Genomic DNA, 26,203 nt, shown 5'->3' with positions numbered 1-26,203 from the left:
CCCCCCGCCCCTTCTTCTTAAGTTAAACCCAGGCTTGGCCAGCCTCGGGTACTGCAGGTGTGAGTATGAAAGTGGGTTAGGGCTTGGGGCACTAATGCTTTCTTTCTTCCCCTGAGTGATGTGGGGAACCCCTCCCACAGCACTCTCTGCTGTTATTTTATTATTTTATTAATAAAGCTTTAAAACTCAGACACTTGGAGTGTTCCGTCATCTCCTCCCCAAACGATCCTGTGGCCTCAGCCTGATCACCTGACGCCTCAGGCAGACTGGTAACAGAAATCTGTCACAATAGCAGTTCTCAAACTCTAACCTGTGGATCACTAGTGGTCCGTGGTCTACAGGGAGTAACAGATCACAGGGTGCTGGTTCTTCTCCTTGATTCCAGCAACTAAATTGTACTGAAAGACGCTTAAAATAGTAAATACCCCACTAATACCACCTGCCCATGTAAGCAATTGCTGTAATTATCAGAGGGATGTACTATAAATGAAAACTGGAGTGGAAGTGGTCCCTGCAATCATGAATGGAAGCAGAGGCAGTTCATGAGACAATCTTTATCAAGATGTTGTCCCACTGAAAAATTATCCACTTATAATTGAAGGGGGAATTTAAATAGGCAGAATAGAATTATCCATGTCAGAATTTGGGCTGGATTTACTCTACTACTCTCACAAAGAGTGCTAGGCAGTCAAGGCCTCAATTTTCACTCTCATCCATAAGATGGCAAAGCAGCATTCCCCTAACACTCCAGGGATGGGATCAGTACTGCCTCAAGAGTGTGCCATTTACTAAATGCTACCTCCTGCAGTACCTGACTTTTCCCCAGAGGTCTTTAGTATTCAACTACTGACACAGCATGATTTTACCTGGATTATGAGATCACATATTAAAATACTATTGCTGCAAGCATTGCAAAGGTTATAATAGGACTTAAAAGAATTTCATGAACTAAGACTACACAACAATACAAATAAGTAAGAAGAGCATGTGCAGTTACCCTAGCTGGGACAACAATTATCTCATCTCATGCTTCATGGCACAAACTGACCACCTGCAGAGGCCAGGAAGAAAAACAACATTTACAATTAGGTGTGCTACAGGAATGATTTACTCTCCTCTCCAAAGTACCTAGCATTGGTTCCTGTTTGAGGCACAGTACTGGATTAGATGAACCAATAATTAGTTTCAAGAGGAAAGGAGCTGGAGTACCAGACTAGACAGAATACATGCCTGCTACAGTATGGAAATCCCTATATTCAGTTACTGGCCAACCTAGTGGCTTGAGAAAGCCAAGTGCATTGCCATTCATACAGAATCAGTGTTTGGGTTCCAACTTCACTGTGGGGGAGAGGGTGTTCCAAGGGACAGCACACTCAGCCCTCTGAAATGAGCATTCTAGTTTCTCACAAGTCTCACCTTCTGACAGTTATTTGGAATAACATCCAGTCATGCTCCACCAGAAAAAAAAAATCAGAAATTAAACGGAAACTATGCCAGAAACCCAGTTCTGCATGAATTATTTTAATGAACGAATATCAGGTGAGATGAACACCTGACAGAGAGCTGCTGACAGCCAGTACAGGGAGGACAATGGCTGATAGCAAGTTGAAAAGAAAGGAAAATTAAGTGCAATAAAAGTACTCCCTCCCCCTAAAAGAGCCAACCAAACCACTCCAGTAATTAACAGATCTTAATTTTAGGTGCTAAAATAATCTTTTCCATTTAATTTCTTAACACAATCGGGTTGCGAAATGTCAATACAGTGAACATGCCACCACAAAGAGGACTGACAGCAAATCCTACTGGACTTCACTTTAAATTTCTCCTCATTCAGCTTCTGAGACGGAGACAATAAGAATGGAAAGTAATGGAGAAGGAAGTGACCTTAGAGAGAGAATTCTTTGCTACCCAGCCTGTCCTCAGATATTGGACCTCCCTCTCCAGACCCCTAGTTTATTTCCATGCTCATTGTGCTGCAGAGATCACTTTCTCAGTGCTTCTGTGAATGCTTTAATCCCATGACTGTGAAGGTAGCAGCAGTCAGTTTTTCATAGACTAGGAACATGAGTGCGGCAGTGAGGACCGTCTGAAGGAGCTTTGCTTCAAGGCCTTTGTAGAGTCCCACCAATCCAAAACGCCTAAGAAGAAACAGGTTTGACAAATGTGAAGTTTTCTCTAAGCAAACTATAGCACTAATGAGAACTGCTGCATTGACAGCTCTGCATGCTGAAGCTTTTCCGCTATCCCTAGAAGAGGGATAATGCATAGGAAATTGAACAAACCTTTCACACACTCTACTCCACCAAAATACTTTGTATTTTGTTGAGGAGAGTAAGTCAGTTTCTGTGGCATAGTCAACTTTTGGCCTCTATGCAGAGATTGTCAGCAAAGAAGCCAGTTAGGATGCAGACACTTGCCTGTCAGACTTATTGGCCAGCTAACTAACAGCCTTAGAACAGCACTGGCCTACAGTGACTACTGACCTATTACTAATTAATGTTAGAAGTTAAATTACAGACATAGAATTAAGATTCCTTATCCTATTCCCAGTCTCCTCAGCTACTTAGATTTGAACAATATGGGTTCAATAAAGAGGGGTAAGGATTCTTTACAGGAAACTTAACTCTTTTCCAGAGGAGAGGCTGACTGAGTTGCTATCTACAGAATTACCTCACTCTGAACAACATACAGATATTTAATTTGAAAGTAGTTACTTGCTCTCCTATCCCTGTTTTGCAATAGTCAACAAGTGGAAAAGACGGTTACTCACCTTTGTAACTGTTGTTCTTCGAGATGTGTTGCTCACATCCATTCCAGTTAGGTGTGCGCGCCGCGCGTGCACGTTCGTCAGAAACTTTTTTACCCTAGCAACTCCAGTGGGCCGGCAGGTCGCCCCCTGGAGTGGCGCCGCCATGGCGCTCAATATATATCCCTGCCGGCCCACCCGCTCCTCAGTTCCTTCTTGCCGGCTACTCCGACAGTGGGGAAGGAGGGCGGGTGTGGAATGGATGTGAGCAACACATCTCGAAGAACAACAGTTACAAAGGTGAGTAACCGTCTTTTCTTCTTCGAGTGATTGCTCACATCCATTCCAGTTAGGTGAATCCCAAGCCATACCTAGGCGGTGGGGTCGGAGTGAGAAGTCGCGGCATGGAGCACTGCAGATCCGAAGGCCGCATCCTCTCTCGACTGCTGGACCAGGGCGTAGTGGGAAGCAAAGGTGTGGACCGATGACCAGGTCGCTGCCCGACAGATTTCCTGGATGGGCACATGGGCGAGGAAAGCCAGCGACGACGCCTGCGCCCTGGTAGAATGCGCAGTCACACGGCCCGTAGGGACGTGGGCCAAGTCATAGCAGGTCCTGATACAGGACGTTACCCAAGAGGATAACCTCTGGGAGGAGATAGGAAGCCCTTTCATGCGGTCCGCTACCGCCACGAAAAGCTGGGGGGATCTGCGGAAGGGCTTGGTCCTCTCCACGTAGAACGCGAGAGCCCTACGGACATCAAGCGAGTGGAGCTGCTGCTCCCTGCCTGAGGAGTGAGGTTTCGGGAAAAAAACCGGAAGGAATATCTCTTGGCTGATGTGGAAGGACGAGACTACCTTGGGAAGAAAGGCAGGGTGCGGTCTCAGCTGCACCTTATCTTTGTGGAAGACTGTATATGGGGGGTCTACCACAAGAGCCCGGAGTTCCGACACCCGCCTAGCTGAGGTGATAGCTACTAGAAAGGCAGTCTTCCAAGAGAGGTAAAGCAGGGAGCAAGTAGCTAACGGTTCAAAGGGGGGTCCCATGAGCCGGGACAACACCAGGTTAAGATCCCAGGTTGGAGCAGGGAGACGGACGTTAGGGTATAAACGTTCCAACCCCTTAAGGAATCTAGACTCCGTCGGGTGAGAAAAAACAGAGCGACCATCCGCACCCGGGTGAAAGGTGGAGATAGCTGCCAGGTGGACTCGCAACGACGATATGGCCAGACCTTGCTGTTTGAGGGACCAAACGTAGTCTAAGATGTCGGCCACCGAAACTTCCATAGGGCGGAGATTTCTCTCCACGCACCAACAGGAGAAACGCTTCCACTTGGCCGAATATGTCGCTCTCGTGGAAGGCTTCCTGCTGCCCAAAAGCACCTCCCTCACCGGTGTGGAGCAGCGCAGCTCAGAACCGGTCAGCCACGCAGGAGCCAAGCCGCTAGGTGCAGCGACTGCAGGTCCGGGTGACAGAGGGTCCCGTGCTCCTGGGTAATCAGGTCCGGGTGAAGGGGCAGGGGAACTGGGTCGGCTATGGTCAGGTCCAGCAGCATGGGGTACCAGTGTTGCCTGGGCCATGCCGGGGCTACCATGATCACGTGAGCCCTGTCCCTGCACACCTTCAGAAGGACCCTGTGGACCAGAGGGAACGGGGGAAACGCGTAGTACAAGTGGGTCGACCACTGAATAAGGAAGGCATCCGCTATCGACCCGGGCTCCCTGCCCTGAAAGGAGCAGAACGCTTGGCACTTCTTGTTCCCCCTGGACGCGAAGAGGTCCACCCGGGGATAACCCCACCTCCGGAAGATGGAGAGGGCAACGTCCGGGCGAAGGGACCACTCGTGCGACAGGAAGGACCTGCTCAAGCGATCCGCCAGCGTGTTCCGTACTCTGGGGAGGAAGGAAGCCGTGAGGTGAATGGAGTGGGCTACACAAAAGTCCCAGAGTCGCATCGCCTCGTGACACAGGGGGGAGGATCTGGTGCCGCCTTGCTTGTTGATATAGTACATGGTCGTCGTGTTGTTGGTGAACACCGCGACACAACGACCCTGAAGCTGATGGCAGAACGTTTGACAAGCAAGGCGGACCGCTCTCAACTCCCGCATGTTGATGTGCAACCCCACCTCCTTCTGGGACCACAGGCCCTGCGTTCTCAGGGTCCCCAGGTGGGCCCCCCAGCCTAGATCTGAGGCATCCGTTGTCAGGGACACCGAGGGCTGAGGTGGGTGGAAAGGGAGCCCCGCACATAGCACGGACTGGTCTAGCCACCAGCCGAGAGAATCTAACACCCTTTGGGGGATTGTGATCAGCATGTCTAGCGGCTGTCTTGCCGGCCGGTAATGATCGATGAGCCACAACTGGAGGGGCCTCATGCGGAGCCGAGCGTAACCGGTCACAAAGGTGCAAGCCGCCATGTGGCCTAACAGGGCTAGACATGTCCGCACTGATGTCAAGGGGGCTGCCCGCAGTCGTTGAACGATCGCCGACAATGCCTGGAACCTCTGCAATGGCAGTAAGGCCCTGGCCACAGTGGCGTCCAGGACGGCCCCGATGAATTCCACCCTCTGCGTGGGAATCAGGGTGGACTTGTCCGTGTTTATCAAGAGGCCCAAAGTAGCAAACATGCCGGTGATCACGCGGACATGGCTGCAGACTTGCTGTTCCGACGTGCCCCGAATCAACCAATCGTCTAGATAAGGGAACACGTGGATACGACTGCGTCGAAGATGCGCCACAACAACTGCCATGCATTTTGTAAACACCCTCGGGGCCGTGGAAAGGCCAAATGGGAGGACTGCAAATTGGTAATGAAGGGGGCCCACCACGAAGCGAAGGAAACGTCTGTGGTGTGGCCAAATGGCAATGTGAAAATACGCGTCCTGCATGTCGAGGGCGGCGTACCAGTCTCCCGGATCCAGGGATGGGATAATGGTCCCCAGGGATACCATGCGGAACTTCAACTTCACCAGGTATTTGTTGAGCTCTCGCAGGTCGAGGATAGGCCTGAGGCCTCCCTTGGCCTTGGGGAATCAGAAAATAGCGGGAATAAAACCCCTTGCCTTTCTCGTTTTCCGGAACCGCCTCTATAGCTCCTTTGCTGAGGAGCGTCTGTACCTCCTGTCGAAGGAATTGCTCGTGAGAGGGGTCCCTGAAGAGGGACGAGGAAGCGGGGGCGGGAAGGAGGAAATGATACAAACTGCAGGCGGTATCCCGTCTGCACCGTGCGTAAGACCCAGCGGTCCGATGTTATTCGGGTCCACGCCGGGAGGAAAAACGAAAGGCGGTTGGAAAACGGGGGGGAAGGATCCATGGGGGAAACTGTTACTGCGCCCTCGGGCGCACCTTCAAAATGAAGGCTTGGGTCCAGGCGAGGGCTTAGAGGAGCCTTGGTTCTGCCCCCCTTGGTTCCCCGAATGCCTGCGCCTTCCATTCCTGCCGCGGCGCCTGTTAAGGTCCTGCCGCTGGCGGAACTGGGAATACGGCCTGCGCTGCTGTTGTTGCTGTGGCCGGAAGGGTCTGCGTTGCGTTCCCGGTGTGTGCATCCCGAGGGACCGCATAATGACCCGATTGTCCTTCAGACTCTTGAGTCTGGGGTCTGTCTTTTCAGAAAACAGGCCCTGGCCTTCGAAAGGGAGGTCCTGGATGGTATGCTGGAGCTCCGGCGGAAGGCCAGAAACCTGCAGCCAGGAGATGCGGCGCATCGTTACTCCCGACGCGAGGGTACGGGCAGCCGAGTCTGCAGCGTCCAAAGAAGCTTGCAAGGACGTGCGTGCAACCTTCTTGCCCTCATCTAAGATGGCTGCAAATTCCTGGCGAGCGTCTTGCGGCAGCAGCTCCTTAAATTTGTCTGCTGCCACCCAGGAGTTGAAGGCGTATCTGCTTAGCAGGGCTTGCTGGTTCGAAACCCTGAGCTGCAGCGCCCCAGCCGAGTATACTTTACGGCCGAGGAGGTCCATTCGCCTGGCCTATCTGGATTTGGGGGCTGGAGCTTCCTGCCCATGACGCTCTTTGTCATTCACTGATTGTACCACCAGGGAACACGGTGTCGGGTGTATATGGAGGTACTCATAGCCTTTAGAAGGGGCCATGTACTTCCTCTCGACGCCCCTCGCCGTAGGGGGGATGGAGGCCGGAGACTGCCAGATGGTATTGGCGTTGGCCTGGATGGTCCTTATGAAGGGCAGGGCGACCCTGGTGGGAGCATCCGATGAGAGGATGGTAACGATCGGATCCTCTATTTCCGAGACCTCCTCGGCTTGTAGACTCAGATTCTGAGCTACTCGCCTGAGGAGGTCTTGGTGCGCCCTGAGATCCAGCGGGGGGGGGGCTACTGGAGGAGGTACCAGCCACCGCTTCATCAGGGGAGGAAGATGAGGAGACCCCCGGCAAGAGAGTGTCTAATGGAGGGTCTCCCTCGGCCCTCGCCTCTGCCTCAGGAGCCAGAGCGGAGTCTTGCTGCTTGGACCCTTCCTCCCCATCCGGGGAGGGAGGGGGGCGAGACAATGAGGCTTCCGGCGCCCTGTGCTCCGCCGTCGCAGGCCTAGCAGGGAGCTGTTGGGGCCCCTGGGTTTGATGGTATGCCCAGGGTGTCCAAAACCCCCATTGCTGCGGGCCTTGGTCGTGTTGTGGCGGATCGTTAAATAGCGCCGCCTGCCGGTCGGTGCCCAGCGCATACCCGCTGTCCGTTTGGGAGGAGACCGACGGCTGTCTAGAAGGCCACGGCGGGGCTGACCCTGGTTGGTAAGGGTCTGCGCGGGTCGGCATGGACGAACGTCTCGGTGCCGGGGACCGGTACCGGGAGTCATATCGGTGCCGGGATCGGGACCGGGACCGGGTTCTGTCTCGGTGCCGGGATCTGGACCGGTACCGGCCGCCGCTTCGGTGCCGGGATCGGGACCGGGACCTGCCACCAGCTCGGTGCCGGGAGGTCGACCGGGACCGGGATCTGCCACCAGCACGGTGCCGGGAGGTCGACCGGTGCGGCGAGTGACGGCGGGACTGGCTCCTGGAGTCACGGTGCCGGTATCGGCGGCTGGAGTCCAACCGGGACCGCCTTGAGGTCGACCGGTGCCGCGAGTGCGACCGGTACCGCCGAGGAGAGCGGTGCCGGGACTGCGAGCGGCGACGAGATCTCGATCTGCCGTGACGTCGGGACCTGGACCGTGAGCGCGAGTCCCTAGACGGTGCCGACATCATTGGCTTGCCTCTAGACGCGACCCACACCGGAGGTACCGGGGGTGGCAGCTGAGTAGGCTCAGTTAAGGCAATGAGGTCCCGAGCCGAGGCGAAGGTCTCCGGCGTGGATGGGACCAATATCTCGACCCCAGATCTCAAGGGGGAGCTTGGCGGCACCGGACTCGACGGACCCGCCGGGCCCGGAGTCGACGGTGCCTGCGGCGCCGCGGCCGATGTTGAGGCCGGGCGCTCCAGTCGGGTCTGCCTGGCTGGAGTAGCAGACTTCGACGGTCTTGGTTCTGTCCCCGGTGCCGGGGAAGGTCGGTGCCGGGGAGTCTTTTCGGTGCCAGTGCGATCCGGTGCCGGCGCCGAGATCACGGCCTGCGAAGCCGCCGGGTCAAGTGCCGCCTCCATAAGGAGAGTCCGGAGTCTTTGATCCCTCTCCTTTTTTGTTCTTGGCTTAAAAGCCTTGCAGATGCGGCACTTGTCCGATCTGTGCGATTCCCCAAGGCACTTCAGGCACGCGTCGTGGGGGTCGCTGGTGGGCATAGGCTTCTTGCAGGCCGCACACTGCTTGAAGCCCGGCGAACCAGGCATGAGCCCGGTGCCGGGTGCCGGGAAGGGCTAAGCCCCCGGCGAACAACTATTTACAATCTATTTACAGTTAATTACTACTATCTACACTTAACAATCTAACTAACAACTATAACAATACGAGAGATAACGAGAGATAACAAGGAGAGCTAGGGACGTGGAGGACAGCTATGCTGCGCTCCACAGTTCCAACGACCGACACGGCGGTAAGAAGGAACTGAGGAGCGGGTGGGCCGGCAGGGATATATATTGAGCGCCATGGCGGCGCCACTCCAGGGGGCGACCTGCCGGCCCACTGGAGTTGCTAGGGTAAAAAAGTTTCCGACGAACGTGCACGCGTGGCGCGCACACCTAACTGGAATGGATGTGAGCAATCACTCGAAGAAGAACTGGGTTATTAGTTCAAGTGGGTGAAAATAAATAATGGTCAGGCCCAGCAATATTAACTGCCAATATGTTAAAATCTATTCTTTTGTGGGATTGTATGCGTCATTAAGACAGAAACTAGAAAGCTCACCTTATTCTCTGTCGAAGAAGATAGAGAACATTCTTAAGACTGCCTAGTGGCCGGTTTTCGGGGTTCAATCTGTGACGTCCAAACTGAAAGGGAAAGGAAAGAAACAGCGTTAACAATTTATTGGGATTATTTCCTTCTAACCATACCCCTCACTGCCAGACCGAGAACCCTAATGAACAGGTAAAATGTGCAAAGGATACTAAATTCTATGGTAATTTCTAAGATTGATTATCCTATATCTATTTTCACATATTCCAGCTTGTGCTGTTGTCAAAAGTTTGCAATCAGTGCAGAAGAGTGTAGCCAAAGCTTTTACTGCCCTGAGTTTTACTGCCCTGAGTTTATACTGAACTGATATCATACCTCCAGCATTAAATCTTTGTTTGCTACAAGTGAAATCTTATTGATTTTAAACTCCAGTTCCATTCCAATCATAAACACGGAACTACACAATGCTATTATGTTTCATTGACTCCCTGTAAAACAATTCTCATTTTCAAGATTATTTTTCTAATTACCAGTCCTGCAAAAATCAATCTGGGATCCAAAATTCAAGCTCAGTTCTTTCTGACTTGTGCATCACTGACTTAAAGATTCAACAGGGCAGCTAATGCCCTCCCGTCTATGCAAAGCCGTTAACTTCAGTGAAATTACACAGGTGTAAGCACGGGCAGAATTTAGTGCTGGCACTGGAACTTCATTTACAACTGTATTGATGATTAAGGCTAAGATTTAATCACGGGTATTTTTAGTAAAAGTCATGGACAGGTCACCGGCAAGAAACAAAAAGTCATGGCCCGTGACTTGTCCATGTTTTATACCATAAATACCTCTGACTGAATTTTTTTTGGGGAGGGGGCAGCACGGGGTGGGGAAGAGCCTGCAGTATCAGCCGTGAGGGGGGTTGGGGGGCCCTTACTGCTGCTCCGGCCACAAGTGGGGGGGAAGGGAGGGAAGAAAGGAACCCCACTGCTCTGGCCACCCTGGGATCGAAACGGCTGCTCCCGCTGCCCCTGGAACTGCTGCTCAGGCAGTCCGCAGGGCCAGCCACATTGGCCGCTGCTCGGGTGGTCCCTGGAGCCAGCTGCCCAGGTCGTCAGAGCAGCAGTTGTTATGGTTGGCTGTGAGCCCGCCTGAGGGGCTGGCTGCAGAGCCACTTCAGCAGTGGCAAGTATAGCTGTCCCCAGGGCCGCCCGAGCAGCTGGCCCCAGGTCCAGCTGCTTGGGCGACCCTGGAGTCAGCCACACCAGCCACTGCAGAAGTCACGGAGGTCAGAGGAAGTCACAGAATCCGTGACTTCCGCGACCTCTGTAACAAACACAGCGCATTATTGATGATCCATGCAAACATCCAGCTAATTCTACCACACTTGGCTCTGCAGTGCTAACTACTTAGTATTAAAGTAAGTAGATATGACTTTCAATAGTTACTAAAATTTTTATCTCTGTTATAATACTACACCAATGTCAACATGTATAATTACCCAAGCTAAAATAAAGGTATTCACATTACATGCTGCAAGATGTACTGACTGCTTCCAAGGATCAGGACTGAGCGATTCCCTCACCACTCCAATTAGTGTACAACACTGGGCAACTGGCTAGGTGCATTATTTATGAGTTCACTTTCCTCTGATGCATCAAATATTGGCCACCGCTGAAAGCAAGTAGTGGTCTGACTAAGTAAAGCAAACCTTATGTATATTATTTGCTTTTTTAGTTTACCTTCAATCTTTCGCTCTTTAGTATTTAGTCTTTAAAATGTATTTTCCATGGTTATGGAACCTATTTTTTATTTATATTCACTATCCACATTTTATGCAGCCTTTAAATCCACATTTTATGCAGCATTTAAATTGTACGGTGCCTCAAGAGTTTTTGTGAAAGACACAACACACATGCTTTATATTGTAATTACCATTAGCTGCTTATGAGACTGCTCTATGCCTACTGAAGTTCCGGCAGGCTCCATTGGCACAGGAACAAAAAAGCCCAAGTCTGGGCCCTTACAAATGGTGAGACCTGCCAATGGCCTTCAACATAATCAGCAAGATAAGAGAAGTCCGTCTAGCAAAGACTCATGAATAGACAGGTCTTGGGTTGTACAGTAGTGGCCTCCAGAGGCAGAGCTGCCTTCGTCTGGAGTTAGATGGACCTATTTTCAGTGTAACTAATACTCACCCGCAAAATTGATTGTACTGTCTGCATGGGGTAGGTGACGGTGGTGGCAACTGCCTTAGCTACTGCACCAATGATGAATGCATCCAAAGAGGTAAGCTGTTCAACAGTGTAAGGGAAATATTACTTGCATGAAGAAACAGATCAGATGTTACAGTTTTATACCTATCACCATAATGTCTGAGTGCTTTCCACATAAAATCAATAGCAAAATCCCTAGCAGACTTCATGGAATTTCTAAAAGCAGCAAAGAATCCTGTGGCACCTTATAAACTAACAGACGTTTTGGAGCATGAGTTTTTGTGGGTGAATACCCACTTCGTCGGATGCATGGAATTTCTGACACTTCTCTCTTTTTAGGGTCAAAACTATAAATAAACCCGCATAGTTAGAGAGAGGATTTACAACCACCTCTTGCATATCTCATAACTCCATTACTGAAATCCAGTGGGAGGCGCCACATGACTGGAATGTTTTAAAGTCACTGGATACACCCTATTTAGCATAAAAAAAGCAGGTAGAAAGGGAGGGGGATGGCACTCTACATGAAAGATACCATTACAAACTTTAAAATTATTGACAATTGAGAGGAGCAGGATCTGAACTGCTTATGGTTCAATGTTCTGATAAATCACAAGATGAAGTACTGGTGGAGATCTGTGATAAGCCATTAAAGCAGATAAGGGAATAGGATGAGCCGATTCATAAACATCTATCTGGAATCATAGAAGATTAGGGTTGGAAGAGACCTCAGGAGATCATCTAGTCCAATCCCCTGCTCAAAGCTGGACCAACACCAATTAAACCATCCCAGCCAAGGCTTTGTCAAGCCAGGCCTTAATGTCTAGAAACACTGAGTTATCAAGGGTTATTTCCACCATAGAAACATATGTTAGAGATCTCATGCTGCTATTAGTAAAGCATCCTTCAGTTCTAAAATTTATAGATGGTAATTTTCTAGCTCAAAAAATAAACCAGTGCGGCAAACATGCAGAATTACCCCAGTTGGTTGCACTATTAGACCTCAGTCTAAGCAATAAAGATGAACTGATCATTGACGTAAAAACTTATGGCTGCTCAGGTGCATGCGATCAAACACTAATTTCATTTGTTGTGTGCAAACAGAATGTAGTCCTGACCAGTAATATATATGTACTTGGTGCTTTAAAAATGAACAAATTCCTGGTGCTAAAAACAAACATAAGAAAAATTGAGTGGGAGAAAACATTTAAACATAAAAATACAAGTGATAATGAGGAGTTATTTAAGAATGCTTTTTTAAATACCCAGGAAACCGACAAATCTACAATCACATTGTGACCTTTTATGTTTTCTGGGAGAGTCCTGTAACCCCCATATTCCTCACTGATATATAATTGTGATCTTGCATATAAAGCTTGCCATGTAAGATATCAGGGGAAAGGTTATGATCTGCTGGAAGCCACTGTTCTATCTAAATATGTATATCATCAATGCATATGAAATTATTAGAATTGTGCAATATTTCACTAAAATATGCTGTGGGTTTGGGAAGTGCCCAGATACTAGCTCAAAGGAGACAATGATGAGGGAAGAGGTAACCAACAATGGGTAACCACCCATTGTCCAGCAGAGGAGTTACAATTTAATGACTCACTCACAGGAGACACACCAGGGATATTGCTTCACCTTGTGACTCAGCAATGCCCACCAGACATGCCTGGACTTGTATTTTCCAAGTACATGGACTAAGGGTATAAAATAGAACACAGTGGCCACACGCTTTGCCTTTCTCCTGCCCCCATCTATGCTGCAGGCAACAAAGACACTCAGAAGACTGGAGACTCCAACAGAGGAGACTGGCCCAGGTTTAAGGGACAAACCTATATATTAAGGACTGCAATATCCAGCAGGGTCAGAAAAACTGCTAAATCTAGATGCTGCACAGTCTAATAAGGTTGAGAATTTAGACTGCATGCTTATATTTTCTTTTCTTTTGGTAACTAACTCTGACTTTTTGCCGATCACTTAATATCACTTAAAATCTATCTTTTGTAGTCAATACATTTGTTTAACTATTTATCTTTACCAGTGAATTCCCCTGAAGTGTGTGGTAAATCTGCTCAGGTTTGCAAAGGCTAGTGTATATCCACTTTCCACTGATGAAGTGGTGAACCAATTAATAAATTTGCACTGCTCATCTTTAGCAGTGCAAGACAGTATATTCCTGAGGTATAAGGCTGGGAGCTGGGGAGATTTGGCTGGTGCCTTTCTTTATGTGATTCATGAGTGACTCTAGGAGCACTCATGCAAACTAGCTGGGTGTGGGGCTGCACATGCGGTTGTGCTGAGTGATAATGGTGCCTGGAGACACTAGTAAAACATTGTGAATGACAGCCTAAGCTGGAGAATTAAGGGGGCACAGCAGTCCCACAGTTCCAGGCTGCATCCTGGGAATCCCATTACACACATAAGAAGGCTTCTTGTGTGAAAAGAAATCCTAGTTAAAAGAGGAAATGAAAGTATCAATCAAAAGAAAAAAGAATACATATAACAAATGCAAACGTAGGCAAGTGGATAGCAATGAGTATAAATCAGCAGTTAGGAAATGCAGACAGTTGACAAAGGAAAATAAAGGTATAAAAAAAAGTAAAAAAAATAACTATGGTCAGTAGGATTAGGGACAATAAGGAATTCTTTAAATATATCAGGAACAAATGAAATCCTAACAATGGTATAGATCCAATAGTAGATAAGGATGGTAAAATTGTCAATAGCATGCAGAAAAGGCAGAAATAGTCAATAAATATTTCTGTTCTGTATTTGGAATAAAGTAGGCTGACGTATTCGCATCTTACAGATATAAGGAAATACCTTCTGTTCCATCAATACTTATGGCAAATATTAAAGGCTAACTATTAAAGTTAAGCATTTTAAAACTGGAAGGACCAGATAATTTGCATCCAGGGGTATTAAAAGAATTGGACCAAGGAGCACTCTGAACCACTGATGCTGATTTTTAACAAATCTTGGAATACTGGGGAAGCTCCAGAGAACTGGGAAAACAGGAAATGTTCTGCCAATATTTTAAAAAGAGTAAATGTGATGACCCAGGTATAGGCTGGTTAGTTTGACATCACTCCCAGGCAAAACCATGAGAAGGCTGATATGGATATGATCTGTAGATAATTTAAAAAAGGAAGCACAGTGAATGCCAATCAACAGGGTTTTATGGAAAATAGGTCTTGGCAAACAAATTTGGTACTGTTTGTTGATGAACTTACAAGTTTGGTTGATAAAGATAATTATGCTGACATAATATACTTGAACTTCTGTAAGGCACTGATTCACTGGATGACATTCTGATAAAAAATTAGCTCTATACAAAAATCATTGTAGCCTATATTAAACTAATTAAATAAGTCATAAAAAGTAATTGCAAATGGGGAATCATCCTCCTCAGGGGATTTCTAGTGGGGCCTTGGTGGAATCTGTCCTTGGTTCAAAGCTATTCAATATCTTTGTCAACGATCTGGAAGGAAATATAAAATCAATGCTGGTAAAATTTGCAGATGACACAAAATTGATGGGAGTAGTAAATAATGATGGAAATAGGTGAGTCATGCAGATGAGTCTGGATTGCTTAGTAAGATGGGCTGGTTTGAACAACATGCATTTGGCTATATTAAAATGCAAGGTTGCAATGTTGTAGCCATACTGGTGCCAAGATATGAAATAGACAAATTATCTTTTATTGGACCAAAATCTGTTGGTGAAACAGACAAGTTCTTGGGCTTCACATTTGATGTGCCAGGAACAACTACACTGGTAAAACCATATAATCACTGTGCTGTTGAATGAACTCAGAAAGAAAAATGATAACAGCCAAAAAAAAACCCTATCACCTATGGGTGAACACTTCTCACAAAGCAATCACTCTGTATCTAACCTATCAGTCCTCATACTCAAAGGAAACCTGCACAACACCTTCAAAAGACAAGCACAGGAATTTAAATGTATAACTCTGCTAGACATTAAAACTCATGGTTTCAGCAGAGACTAGTTTTATTGTTCATTACAACAATTTGTAATCTACTAATTCTCCTCGGTCCTATGACTGCAGAGGTGTTAATTGCCCACTTTGTTTTAAGTGGTTTCTTGCAACATGTGTTAACCTCTTATACTTCATCTGTCCTATTTTGTATTTATTTATGACATGGCTATCTATTTCAGACCTGAAGAAGAGCTCTGGGAAGCTTAAACACTTGTCTCTTTCACCAACAGAACTTAGTCCAATAAAAGATTATCTCATCCACCTTGTCGCTCCTAAAATGCAAGGACAGATATCTAAGAACAACAAATGTAGTTTGCACTTACAAGATGTGAGACAGTATCCTAGAATGCAGTGACAGTGAAAAGGGCTTAGCTGTAATTGTAGATAACCAAATGAACATGAGCTCCCAGGGCAATGTAGTCAGTAAGAGGGCAAATACGATCCTTGGATGCATAAGAAGGGAAATATCAAGTAGGAGTAGAAAGGTGACATCATACACAGCATTGGTGAGACTATTCCTGGAATACTCTGTCCATTTCTGGTGTCCACACTTCAAAAAGGATGTTGAAAAATTGAAAAGGATTCAGAAAAAAGCTACAAGAATGATTTGAGGTCTTGAATATATGCCTCATAGTAATGTTATATATGCCTTTAAGAAGCTCAATGTATTTAATTTATCCAAGAGAAGGGTATGACAGATATGGCAATTTCCAGTGATATCCTGGACAAACCATACTGAAAAAAGCTAAACCTTATTAAATTAAGTTTAAGTATCTTAGGAGTTCATTGTATTAAAAATACAAATGTTTATGTAATGTGGAATTGTATTAACATCTCTAGAGGGAGAGACATGACTAATGTAAACCCTAGAAATTGTTATGAGCTTCAAAAGTCAGATTAGTGAACTTTTAAAATTAAGCGGGTTTCCCAGGAAATTTCTGGGGAAGGCAAATACATAAGAACAGAAGAATGACCATAAGTCAGACTAATGATCCATCTACCCCAGTAGCTTGTCTCTCTCAGTGGCCAGTGCCAGATGCTTCTGGCAAGTTGGAGGTTCAGGGACACCTGGAGCATGGGGTTATATCCCTGATCATCTTGACTAATAGCCATTGATGGACCTATCCTCCATGAATTTACTAATCCTTTTTTTGAACCCAATTATATTTTTGGTGTTCAAAACATCCGATGGCAAGGAATTCTACAGATTGACTGCTTTGTGTGAAAAAGTACAGTATTTCCTTTTGTTTGTTTTAAATCTGCTACCTATTAATTTAATTGGGTGACCCCCTAAGTTCTTGTGTTATGTGAACAGGTAGGTAGCACTTCCCTACTCACTTTCTCTACACCCTTCATGATTTTATAGACCTCTATCATGTCCTCTCATAGTGATCTCTTTTCCAAGCTGAAAAGTCACACTCCTCATATGGAAGCTGTTCCATACCCCTAATCATTTTTGTTGCCCATTTCTATACTTTTTCCAATTCTAATATACCTTTTTGAGATGGGCTGAAAACTGCACACAATATTCAGTGTGGGTGTACCATGGATTTGTACAGTGGCATTATGATATTTTCTGTTTTATTATTTATCCCTCTCCTAATGGTTCTTAACATTCTGTTAGCTTTTTTTGACCACCGCTGCGTATTGAGTGAATGATTCCAGAGAACTATTCACAATGACACCGAGATTTCTTTCACGAGTGATAACAGCTACACCGCTACCTTGATATAACGTGACCAGATATAACACGAATTCGGATATAACACGGTAAAGCAGTGCTCTGGGGGGGTGGGGCTGCGCACTCCAGTGGATCAAAGCAAGTTCAATATAACGCGGTTTCACCTATAACACGGTAAGATTTTTTGGCTCCCAAGGACAGCGTTATATCAAGGTAGAAGTGTAATACAGCCCCCATATTTTTTAGGTATAGTTTGGATTATGTTTTCCAATGTGCATTACAGTAACTCCTCACTTAAAGTCATCCCAGTTAACACTGTTTCGTTGTTACATTGCTGATCAATTAGGGAACATGCTCGTTTAAAGTTGTGATGCTCCTTTCTAATGTTGTTTGGCAGCCGCCTGCTTTGTCCACTGCTTGCAGGAAGAGCAGCCTGTTGCAGCTAGCTGGTGTGAGCTTGGAACCAGGGTGGACCAGCAGCCCCACTATCAGCTCCCCGCTCCCCTAAGTTCCCTGTGCAGCAGCTGCCAGCAGGCTAGCAATTGCAGCTATCTCTACCCCCACTGCTATGTGCTTCTCCTGCCCTCTGCCTTGGAGCTGCTCCCCGAGCCTCCTGCTTGCTGTGCGAAGTGGGGGGGGGGGGCTGTTAATGTCAGAATGTCCCCCTCCACCCTGCTCCTACACCCCTTACCCCTTCTCCTCCATATACAGCAGGGTGAGGTCAAGGAGGAAGAGAGACAGAGAGAGCCTGGAGCAGCAGCTGCTATGTCAACTTCCTGATCCACTTAAAGACAATGCACTTAAGAGTGGGTCAGTTTACTTAAAGGGGCAGTGTGTATTTCTCTCTCTCCCACACACAAGGTGTGTGTCTGTCTCTGTCTGTTATGCTATCTCCCCTCCTCTCCATTCCTGCTGCCCTGTAGAGTGTCAGGCTACATTAACAACAATGTGTTAACCCTTGAGGGCTCAGCCAAGTGCTAGTTCATCATTTAGCATGGGCTCTCAAACTGGGGGTCAGGACCCCTCCGGGGGTCAAGAGGTTATTACATGGGACGGTCACGAGCTGTCAGCCTCCACCCCAAACCCCGCTTTGCCTCCAGCATTTATAATGGTGTTAAATATATACAAAAAGTATTTTTAATTTATATGGGGGGTCACACTCAGAGGCTGGTATGTGAAAGGGTCACCAGTACAAAAGTTTGAGCACCACTGATTTAGCAGCAAGGCATTCCCTCAGAAAAATCCCTCCCTCTTCCACCCTCTAACTTCACCATCTCAATCAAGCTTCACAATCATCATAACAGTGAACAGAATTAAATTGTTTGTTTAAAATGTACACTGTGTGTATATCTATGTAGTTTTTTGTCTGGTGAAAAAAATTTCCCCAGAACCTAACCCCCACATTTACATTAATTCTTATGGGGAAATTGGATTCGCTTAACATTGTTTTGCTTAAAGTCGCATTTTTCAGGAACATAACTACAATGTTAAGTGAAGAGTTACTGCACTTTGCACTTAACACGGAATTTCATCTGCTATTTTGTCATCTGGTCAAGAGAGATCCCTTTGTAAGTATTCATAGTCAGTTTTGGACTTAAGTACCTTGAGTAATTTCATAGTCCGTAAATTTTGTCACTTCACTGTTACCCCTTTTTCCAGATAATTTATGAATGCTGAACAGCAAAGGTCCCAGTACAGATCCTTTGGGGACCGCAGTCTGTTGGGGGGAATGTCCCCTCCCCTTCTGGGTCTGTGGGTGGCCAATTCGCCTCACTATGTCTCTGGGAGGTCGCTTGGAGTGGGGAATGAGCGGGGCACCAGGAGACGTGAGCGTGGGTCTGTGATCAGGGCTGAACGACAAACACAGTTACAGAGCCCGGCCCCTGGCCAGGGCGGGGCAACAAGGAGTCTGAGAGCTCAGGCCTGCACTCAGGCTGAGCCGCAAAACAGTCGGGCCTCCTAACTCTAGTGGAGGGCTGACAAGTGCAGGCTTCTTGCCTAAGAGAGGGGGAGACTGCCACTCACAGACTGGGGTGGCAGGGGGGACGCAGGCCCATCCACTCCACTGCATCCTGGTCCAGGGCCCTAGCAGTGGCAGAGTGGTCTGCTACTGGGTCAGCAGAGATCCTGACTGCAACACGGTGACTCACTTGCTGGCAGCGTTGCAGCCAGACAGGGGTCAGCTACCCCTGGGCCACTTCCTAACTCCACCTCGGGGCGCACTTGGCTCTGTAGAGGGTCATCCAGAAAGAGGGCCTCTGTCAGGGCTTGGAGTTCCTCTGTGTTCAGGTCTGTAAATGGCCCTGGCTAGTCCTCAGCTTCTTTGGGGGCTGTGGCAGCCTCCCAGCTCGGGAACTCGCAGGAGGCGTCCGACTCCTCCGGCCGCTGAGCCCCAACTGAGTTCTCCAGCCCGCCTTTTGTACTTCCTGTCGCGCCCTCTGAACATCTGGTGGGGGGGCTGAGCATAGAGTGGCTCCGCCCACCAGGGTTCAAAGAGAGGGGCCCCTCCCCCTCTGGGTCTGTGGACAGCCAATCCACCTCACTATGGGGACCCTGCTATTTACCCCACTCTGTTGTAAAAACTGACCATTTCTTCCTACCCTTTGTTTCCTATCTTTTAACCAGTACTGAACCATAAGATGGCCTTCCCTCTTAGATCATGACCGCTTACTTTGCTTAAGAACCTTTGGTGTGGGACCTGTCAAAGACTTTCTGAAAGTCCAAGCACACTATATCAACTGGATCGCCTTTGTCCACATGCTTGCTAACTCCTTCAAAGAATTCACAGATTGGTGAAACATGATTTTTCCCTTTACAAAAGCCATGTTGACTATTCCGCAACATATCATGTTCACATGTGTGCTTGACAATTCTGTTTTTTACAATAGTTTCAACCAATTTGCCAGATACTTACTGGCCTGTAATTGCCAGGATAATCTCTTGAGCCTTTTTAAAAAATAGGTAAAAGCAGCAAAGAGTCCTGTGGCATCTTATAGACTAACAGATGTATTGGAGCATGAGCTTTCGTGGGTGAATACCCACTTGGTCGGATGCATGCAACAAAGTGGGTATTCATCCATGAAAGCTCATGCTCCAATATGTCTGTTAGTCTATAAGGTGCCACAGGACTCTTTGCTGCTTTTACAGATCCAGACTAACACGGTTACCCCTGTGATACTTTAAAATACGTATTACATTACTTACCTTCCAGTCATCTGGTACACAGGCTGATTTAGCAATAGGTACATACCAGAGTCAGTAGATCTGCAATTTCATATTTGAGTTCTTTCAGAGCTTTTAGGTGAATACCTCTGATCCTGGTGACCTATTACTGTTTATCAATTTGTTCTGAAACCTCTTCTGACACCTCAATATGGGACAGTTTCCTCAGATCTGTCATCTAAAAAGAATGGCTCAGGTGTGTGGATCTCCCCCACATCCTCTGCAGTGAAGACCTATGCAAAGATTCATTTAGTTTCTCCACAATGGCCTTCTCTTCCTTGAGTGCTCCTTGAGCACGTCATCTGAAAGTCCCCAACTATAGGAGTTTCCCTCCGCTCTAGCCTGAAGCTCTCCTTATCTGAGACTTTCATCCTCCATCATCCAGCACAGAGGCTGTCAAACTGGGGTGAGACCGCTCTATTGTGTCCCTGAAAGTCTCCTCTATGTACCTCTCTGTCTCTCTTAGCTCCTCAAGTTCAGTCACTTAGGCCTTAAGAGTCTGTTTTACATAGTGTGTGTGTGTATATATGTATATACTGTGACAGGGTCAGGCCAGATGGCTACAGGAGAGTATTCAAAGGCAGATATATTAGTCCCAAATTAAGTAGATCCCTTTTCCCTGGGTAAGGTAACAGGGGCAGTTCCAGAACAAGCAGGAACTTGCTGGAACCAATTAAGACAGGCAGGCTAATTAGGATACCTGAAGCCAATTAAGAAGAAACTGCTAGAATTAATTGGGACAGGCTGGCTAATCAAGGCATCTGAGTTTAAAAAGGACCTCACTTCAGTCTGCAGCGTGCATGCGAGTTGCTGGGAGCAAGAGGCACTACGAACTGAGAGGGGGAAGGTGTATTGCTGGAGGATTGAAGAGTACAAGCATTATTAGACACCAGGAGAAAGGTCCTGTGGTGAGGATAAAGGTGTTGGGAGGAGGCCATGGGGAAGTAGCCCAGGGAGTTGTAGCTGTTGTGCAACTGTACCAGGAAGCACTCTAGACAGCTGCAGTCCACAGGGCCCTGGGTTGGAACCTGGAGTAGAGGGTGGACCCAGGTTCCCCCCAAACCTCCCAACTCCTGATCAGACACAGGAGGAATTGATCTGAACTGTGGGTTCTACCAGAGGGGAAGGTCTGAGCTGTTCCCTGATCCACATGGTGATTCTCTTAGGCAAACAACTCTGCCAGTAAGCGCAGGACCTATCAAGATAGAGGAGGAACTTTCTCACAAAACATATACACGCTATGTTTGCATATATAGACCCAGATTATGCAAGAACTCATCCTTTTGAAGTTTCACCATGAGGAAGGACCATCTGCTAATTACCCGTTACTTGGGGACAATATCAGAGGCCCAAACTGCATAAAGGAAGGATTCACAGATTCATGGGGATTCTTGTTCTGAACTAACAGCTGTTATGAACACGTCACCACAGAAAACCCCTTGGTGAGATGTGAAAGATTGATCACTTGCCAGAGCCCCTCTTGGAATTGAGGTTCTCTCTGGTAAGCTTATTAGCATATCCACGTTTTTCTATTGTTTTTAATTTGTTTTCTCTCTAATGCTTTCACCTTAAGAATAAATGTGCTTGCTTAGGATAAGCTGTGTAGTACACTATGACTATAGGCAATTCTGCTCCTTGTAGCCTCAGGTGAGAAAGCAAAGCAGGCTTGCTTAGGCAGTCTGACTTCCTGGGAAACTCAAATTGTAGGCAAGGAATTGTGTAACCTGCAAAATACCTGGTCAGGAGGGAGAGAGACATGGGTCTCCATTCCAAGAGAGGTGATGGCTGGGGAGCCAGGACCTAACAGAGGGTGCCCTTCATGGACCACAGAGGGGGAATACACAAAGTATTCCTCTGACGCAAAGTAAGAGGTGACTTGATTATGGTCTACAAGTACCCACAAAGGGAAAAGATTTCTGATAACAGAACTTAAATCTAGCAGAGAAAGGCATACTAAGATCAATAGCTGGAAGCTAAAGCAAGACAAATTCAGACTAGAAATAAGTATTACTTTTTTTTAAACTGAGGGGAATGAGTCACTGGAACAATTTCTTTAGGGATGCAGTTGATTCTCCATCATTTGAAATCAGGAATGAAGCTCTCTCTAAAAGATAAACTATAACTCAAACAGAAGTTATGGGTTTCATCAATCAGCTACTAGTTGAGGTTGTATGGTCTGCGATATACAGGCGGTCACACTAGATCAGGGTTTCTCAAACGTCATTGCACCCTGACCCCCTTCTGACAACAAAAATTACTACATGACCCCAGGAAGGGGGACTGAAGCCTAAGCCCCACAACCCCAGGTTGGGAGGCCAAAGCAAAAGCCCAAGCCCTGCCATCCTAGGGGGCGCCGAGGCTTGAGGCTTCAGCCCTTGGGGATGGGGCTCAGATTTTGGTTTCAGCCCTGAGACCCAGCAAGTCTAACGCCAGCACTGGCAACCCCATTAAAACAGGATTGTGACCCACTCTGAGATCCTGACCAACAGTTGGAGAACCGCTGCACTAGATAATCATAACAGTTTCTTCTGATCTCAAAAATCTATTACTCTCACCTGCAGTCGTGTCTTCAAAAGCTTTCGTTTAAACCCTTCATAGAACATAAACTGTATGGCAGGATTGAAAACCAGCAGCAAGGAGGGAAAAGTGCCATTCCACAAAGCCAAGACTCCTTCATCCCGTATTATCTGATGAAAGGCATCTGATGTGGAAAGTGGAGAAAAGCAACAGGAATTCTTAACATACAGAGTGACATTCTGATTGCAAAGGGTATGATTAATTCTATATTTTGAATATCATCCTCCATTGTGTATGGGTCATCTCAGCAGCCTAGACCCACTGCTCCCTGTGATACACTTCTTCTTTTGCCTTTTAAACTAATGAACAAATTTAGGGACTATGATGGACAGAGCGGAGGCAGAGGTATTTTTTGGTCAAACTGGCACTTGTCAGAAAGCTTATATTTACCTCCTTGTGTAGCTGTTCCCCTCTTTTCCAGAGGCCCAATGTCACCCTGAGATTCTTCTAGCTAAAATGGCTCTCTTCAGAGCTTTATTTAGTTATGTTTCATTTTAGCAACAAGCAGCATAGCTGATCACAAAGTTAACCTCTCTCTGCCTCTGTTCCATTTAACTGGAAGTTGCCTAAGGTTGCCAGTCACCACCTGCTAACACTAAAATCAAGAGGCTGAATTGAAACTTGTACACCTTTGGTTTTCATTTTAAGCATGAGCCATTTTTCACTTACAAAAACAAGGTACACAGCACCAAAATTAATTCCCTATGTTTCAAACGGTTCAAGTTTGAAATGTCTGTAATAAAGAATTGTGTTTAGAGAAGCTGGCTACCACAAAGTTTAAATATTTGACTTCTTCCCCCACTCAAAAGCATGGATCAGGGCAATGAGATAAATATACAAGATCTTCATGGAGAAACCATTGCTAGTCAGTCAGCAGCACTGAGTCATGTTCATAAGGTCACTCTCTGGAGTTCTCAGGCAGCAAGACACGCCCCTAGGAATCATGGGATCTATATCCTACCTCCACTAACAGAATATTTACTATATAGGAGCTACACAGGAATAGAGCAATGAGGCACATTTCAAAAAATGGAGACAGTTTAGAGGACTGGATAGCTCAGGAGAGTAATGATGGTAAATAAAGTCTTATTTCTAGACTGACAGTTCAAACTTTAGTCCAGTTCAGTGATGACTGGAAGCCACTGTTACCTCATTGGCTATTCAATAACCTACATGAAAACAGTTTGTGGGCCTAGCAGAATAAGTGTCCACACCCCTAACAGCTACAACCAGAACTGGCAAAAGTTGGCTTCCTTGTCAGTTTCACCAAAAAATTCAAGAACTGAATGGGTCAGGAAGACTGTACAACTCTCCTCCCTTACGTGGGGCCCTTTTCAGGATCAACAATAGGCACCGTGCACACATACAAGGAGGGTGGGAGACTTATGTTACTGTGGATAAGGGACTTTGGTCTTCAGAGCCATCAGTCCAATCTTTTTCACAAACATGAAATTCATTGAGAAAAATGACTGCACCAGGTGCTTACCCACAATGCCCTTGTAGTTGGTTGGTACAATATCTTCATTTCTAAACTTTGCTCCTTGCAGTTTCAGTCGTGTGTTCACTACCCAGAGTGGAGTGGTCAAGAGTACGTTCACGACACCTAATTAAAAAGCATCCCACAAGGAGAAGAAAATACATCTTAACAAAAGTAAAACAGAAAAAATGGGTCTGCCTTTCTACAGTTTTTCCTTCTTTAATTTCAATGTACAAACTAACTCAGTAGTAATTCACATAGTACAGAAAACTACATAGCAGGAATTTAAAAAAAGACCAACACACAGCAAAGCTAACTATACAACTTCTAACTAAAATGATTTCTGTAGTTTCCCCATGAGTCCACAGAGGCCAAAACAATGGGTTTTTCAACAACTAATTAAAGGTTCCTTAGGTCAAGCAAATTCCAAGACAGTCTTCAATGGAGTTACTTCAGGGATTAATTTGGCCCAACATGTTGAAAAGCATATCTACTAGTCACCATCCAGCTAGACTCAGTTATAAGAGAAGTCATGTTGTTTTACATCTTTGGGAATTTTTGACAAGTTTTGTTAAAACTCTTCCAATCTAGTTTTGTTGCCTGCAAAGGAAGGTGGGATAGGTGGGAAACAGACCTCTCACCCATTAGATATCTGCTGGAAGTTCTACTCCAAATGATTCAATGGTGGTGGTAAAAGCTACTGATTCACACCAAGTTAAAGAAGATTTAGTTGTTCAAAATATTGCAAAGTTGCAAAAATATTCTTTAACAAAGAACTCTAATATCAGTAGGAAATCTACTCCCACTTTGATCAGTCCTGGAAGAAAACAGCATCTAGGCACCATGGTAATGGATACATTACATAGAGAAAATGGATCAATATTGGATACCTTTTTTGTCAAAGCGTTCAACAGAAATAATTTTATAAGTGTGTGAGTATATATACACCCAAACCCACACATACAGAGAATGTCAGGTGGTAGAAGGCCTAGAGTAAATATGCATGACAAATAAAGAGAGCCATAATATGAAGCGATTCTCTATAAGATACAAAATACAAAACACCCAGGCAGCATGACCTCCAATGGGCTTCATAAAGCAAGGAGGTCATTATGTAATTTGGTTAAAAATCTGAGTTTCACAGAATCTCATGTTATGACATACTATGTCATCATGCCTTATAGGTTCCATTACCTGCAACAAACCCCAGGATCAAATCTTTTCCTGTGGTTGAACGTTGGCCTTTGACCCAGAGAGCTCTGAGACTGTTAAACGTATAAAAATAGACAAAATTGGAGCAGCAGAGGCTGGAAATAACAGGGAACCACCCTCGATAAGGTGCCAGGCTGTGGAGAAAAAACAACAGGCAAAGTAAGGGTCAGAAAACTACCATTATAAATTAAAAGAATCTGGGATCTACTGAAGTCAATGTGAATTTTTCCATTGGTTTCAATGGACTTTGGATCAGGCCTCCAAAGAGAAAAAACGCTCTGGAAGCCATTGGTTAAACAGATTCGCAGAGAACAGAGTTGCGGACCCAAGAAGGAGTTATACAGTGTCTTACATCCACAGGGATCCAAAAGTGCTTTGCAGATCCATCAATAGAGGAATTTTTATATGCTACTGAAATACTGTACCTTTGGGATAGAAAACAACATCTCCTCTTTGCCAGGGACAGCACACAAGTTTTAAAAATTGTGTTTAATAGTGTGTGTGTGTGTGTGTGTGTGTGTATAGAGTCACACACCTGGCACTATATATAGTACCATTATATTGAGACAATTTCCAACCAGTAACAATCACACTGACTCAATATAAATCTTAACTCTATTACTGGTTAAAATAAAACACTCAGTTATTTGCTTATACTGATAACACTCATGAGTAACACCACTGAAATAAGCAGAGTTACAAAGGCTGGTATAAGTGAAAAGAGAAACAGACTCAGGAAATGTATAGTCGGGGTATCTTCAAATTGTATGTATCAACATTCCTCCGCTTA

At 46.3% G+C, this 26,203-nt stretch overlaps 1 protein-coding gene across 6 annotated transcripts in view; it reads right to left on the bottom strand.

Annotated features, from left to right (window-relative positions):
• Nucleotides 1–1,505: 1,505 nt before the first annotated feature.
• SLC25A17 (solute carrier family 25 member 17) overlaps nt 1,506–26,203 on the bottom strand; it is a 254,591-nt gene continuing 229,893 nt past the window's right edge. For all 6 annotated transcript variants that reach the window (XM_050917514.1, XM_050917525.1, XM_050917518.1 and 3 more), the window contains 6 exons: nt 25,396–25,547; nt 24,211–24,327; nt 22,703–22,848; nt 11,215–11,310; nt 9,035–9,117; nt 1,506–2,138 (listed from right to left, as the gene is read on the bottom strand). In XM_050917514.1, coding sequence (XP_050773471.1) covers nt 1,991–2,138; nt 9,035–9,117; nt 11,215–11,310; nt 22,703–22,848; nt 24,211–24,327; nt 25,396–25,547 — 742 coding nt within the window. In that variant the 3' untranslated portion in view covers nt 1,506–1,990. The remainder of the gene's footprint in view (nt 2,139–9,034; nt 9,118–11,214; nt 11,311–22,702; nt 22,849–24,210; nt 24,328–25,395; nt 25,548–26,203) is intronic.

The sequence above is a fragment of the Gopherus flavomarginatus genome, chromosome 1 (assembly GCF_025201925.1).
Source record: "Gopherus flavomarginatus isolate rGopFla2 chromosome 1, rGopFla2.mat.asm, whole genome shotgun sequence".
NCBI classification, from domain to species: Eukaryota; Metazoa; Chordata; order Testudines; family Testudinidae; genus Gopherus; species Gopherus flavomarginatus.
The sequence above is the reverse complement of the archived record's forward strand: the minus strand, read 5'-3'. Positions and strand labels throughout refer to the sequence as shown.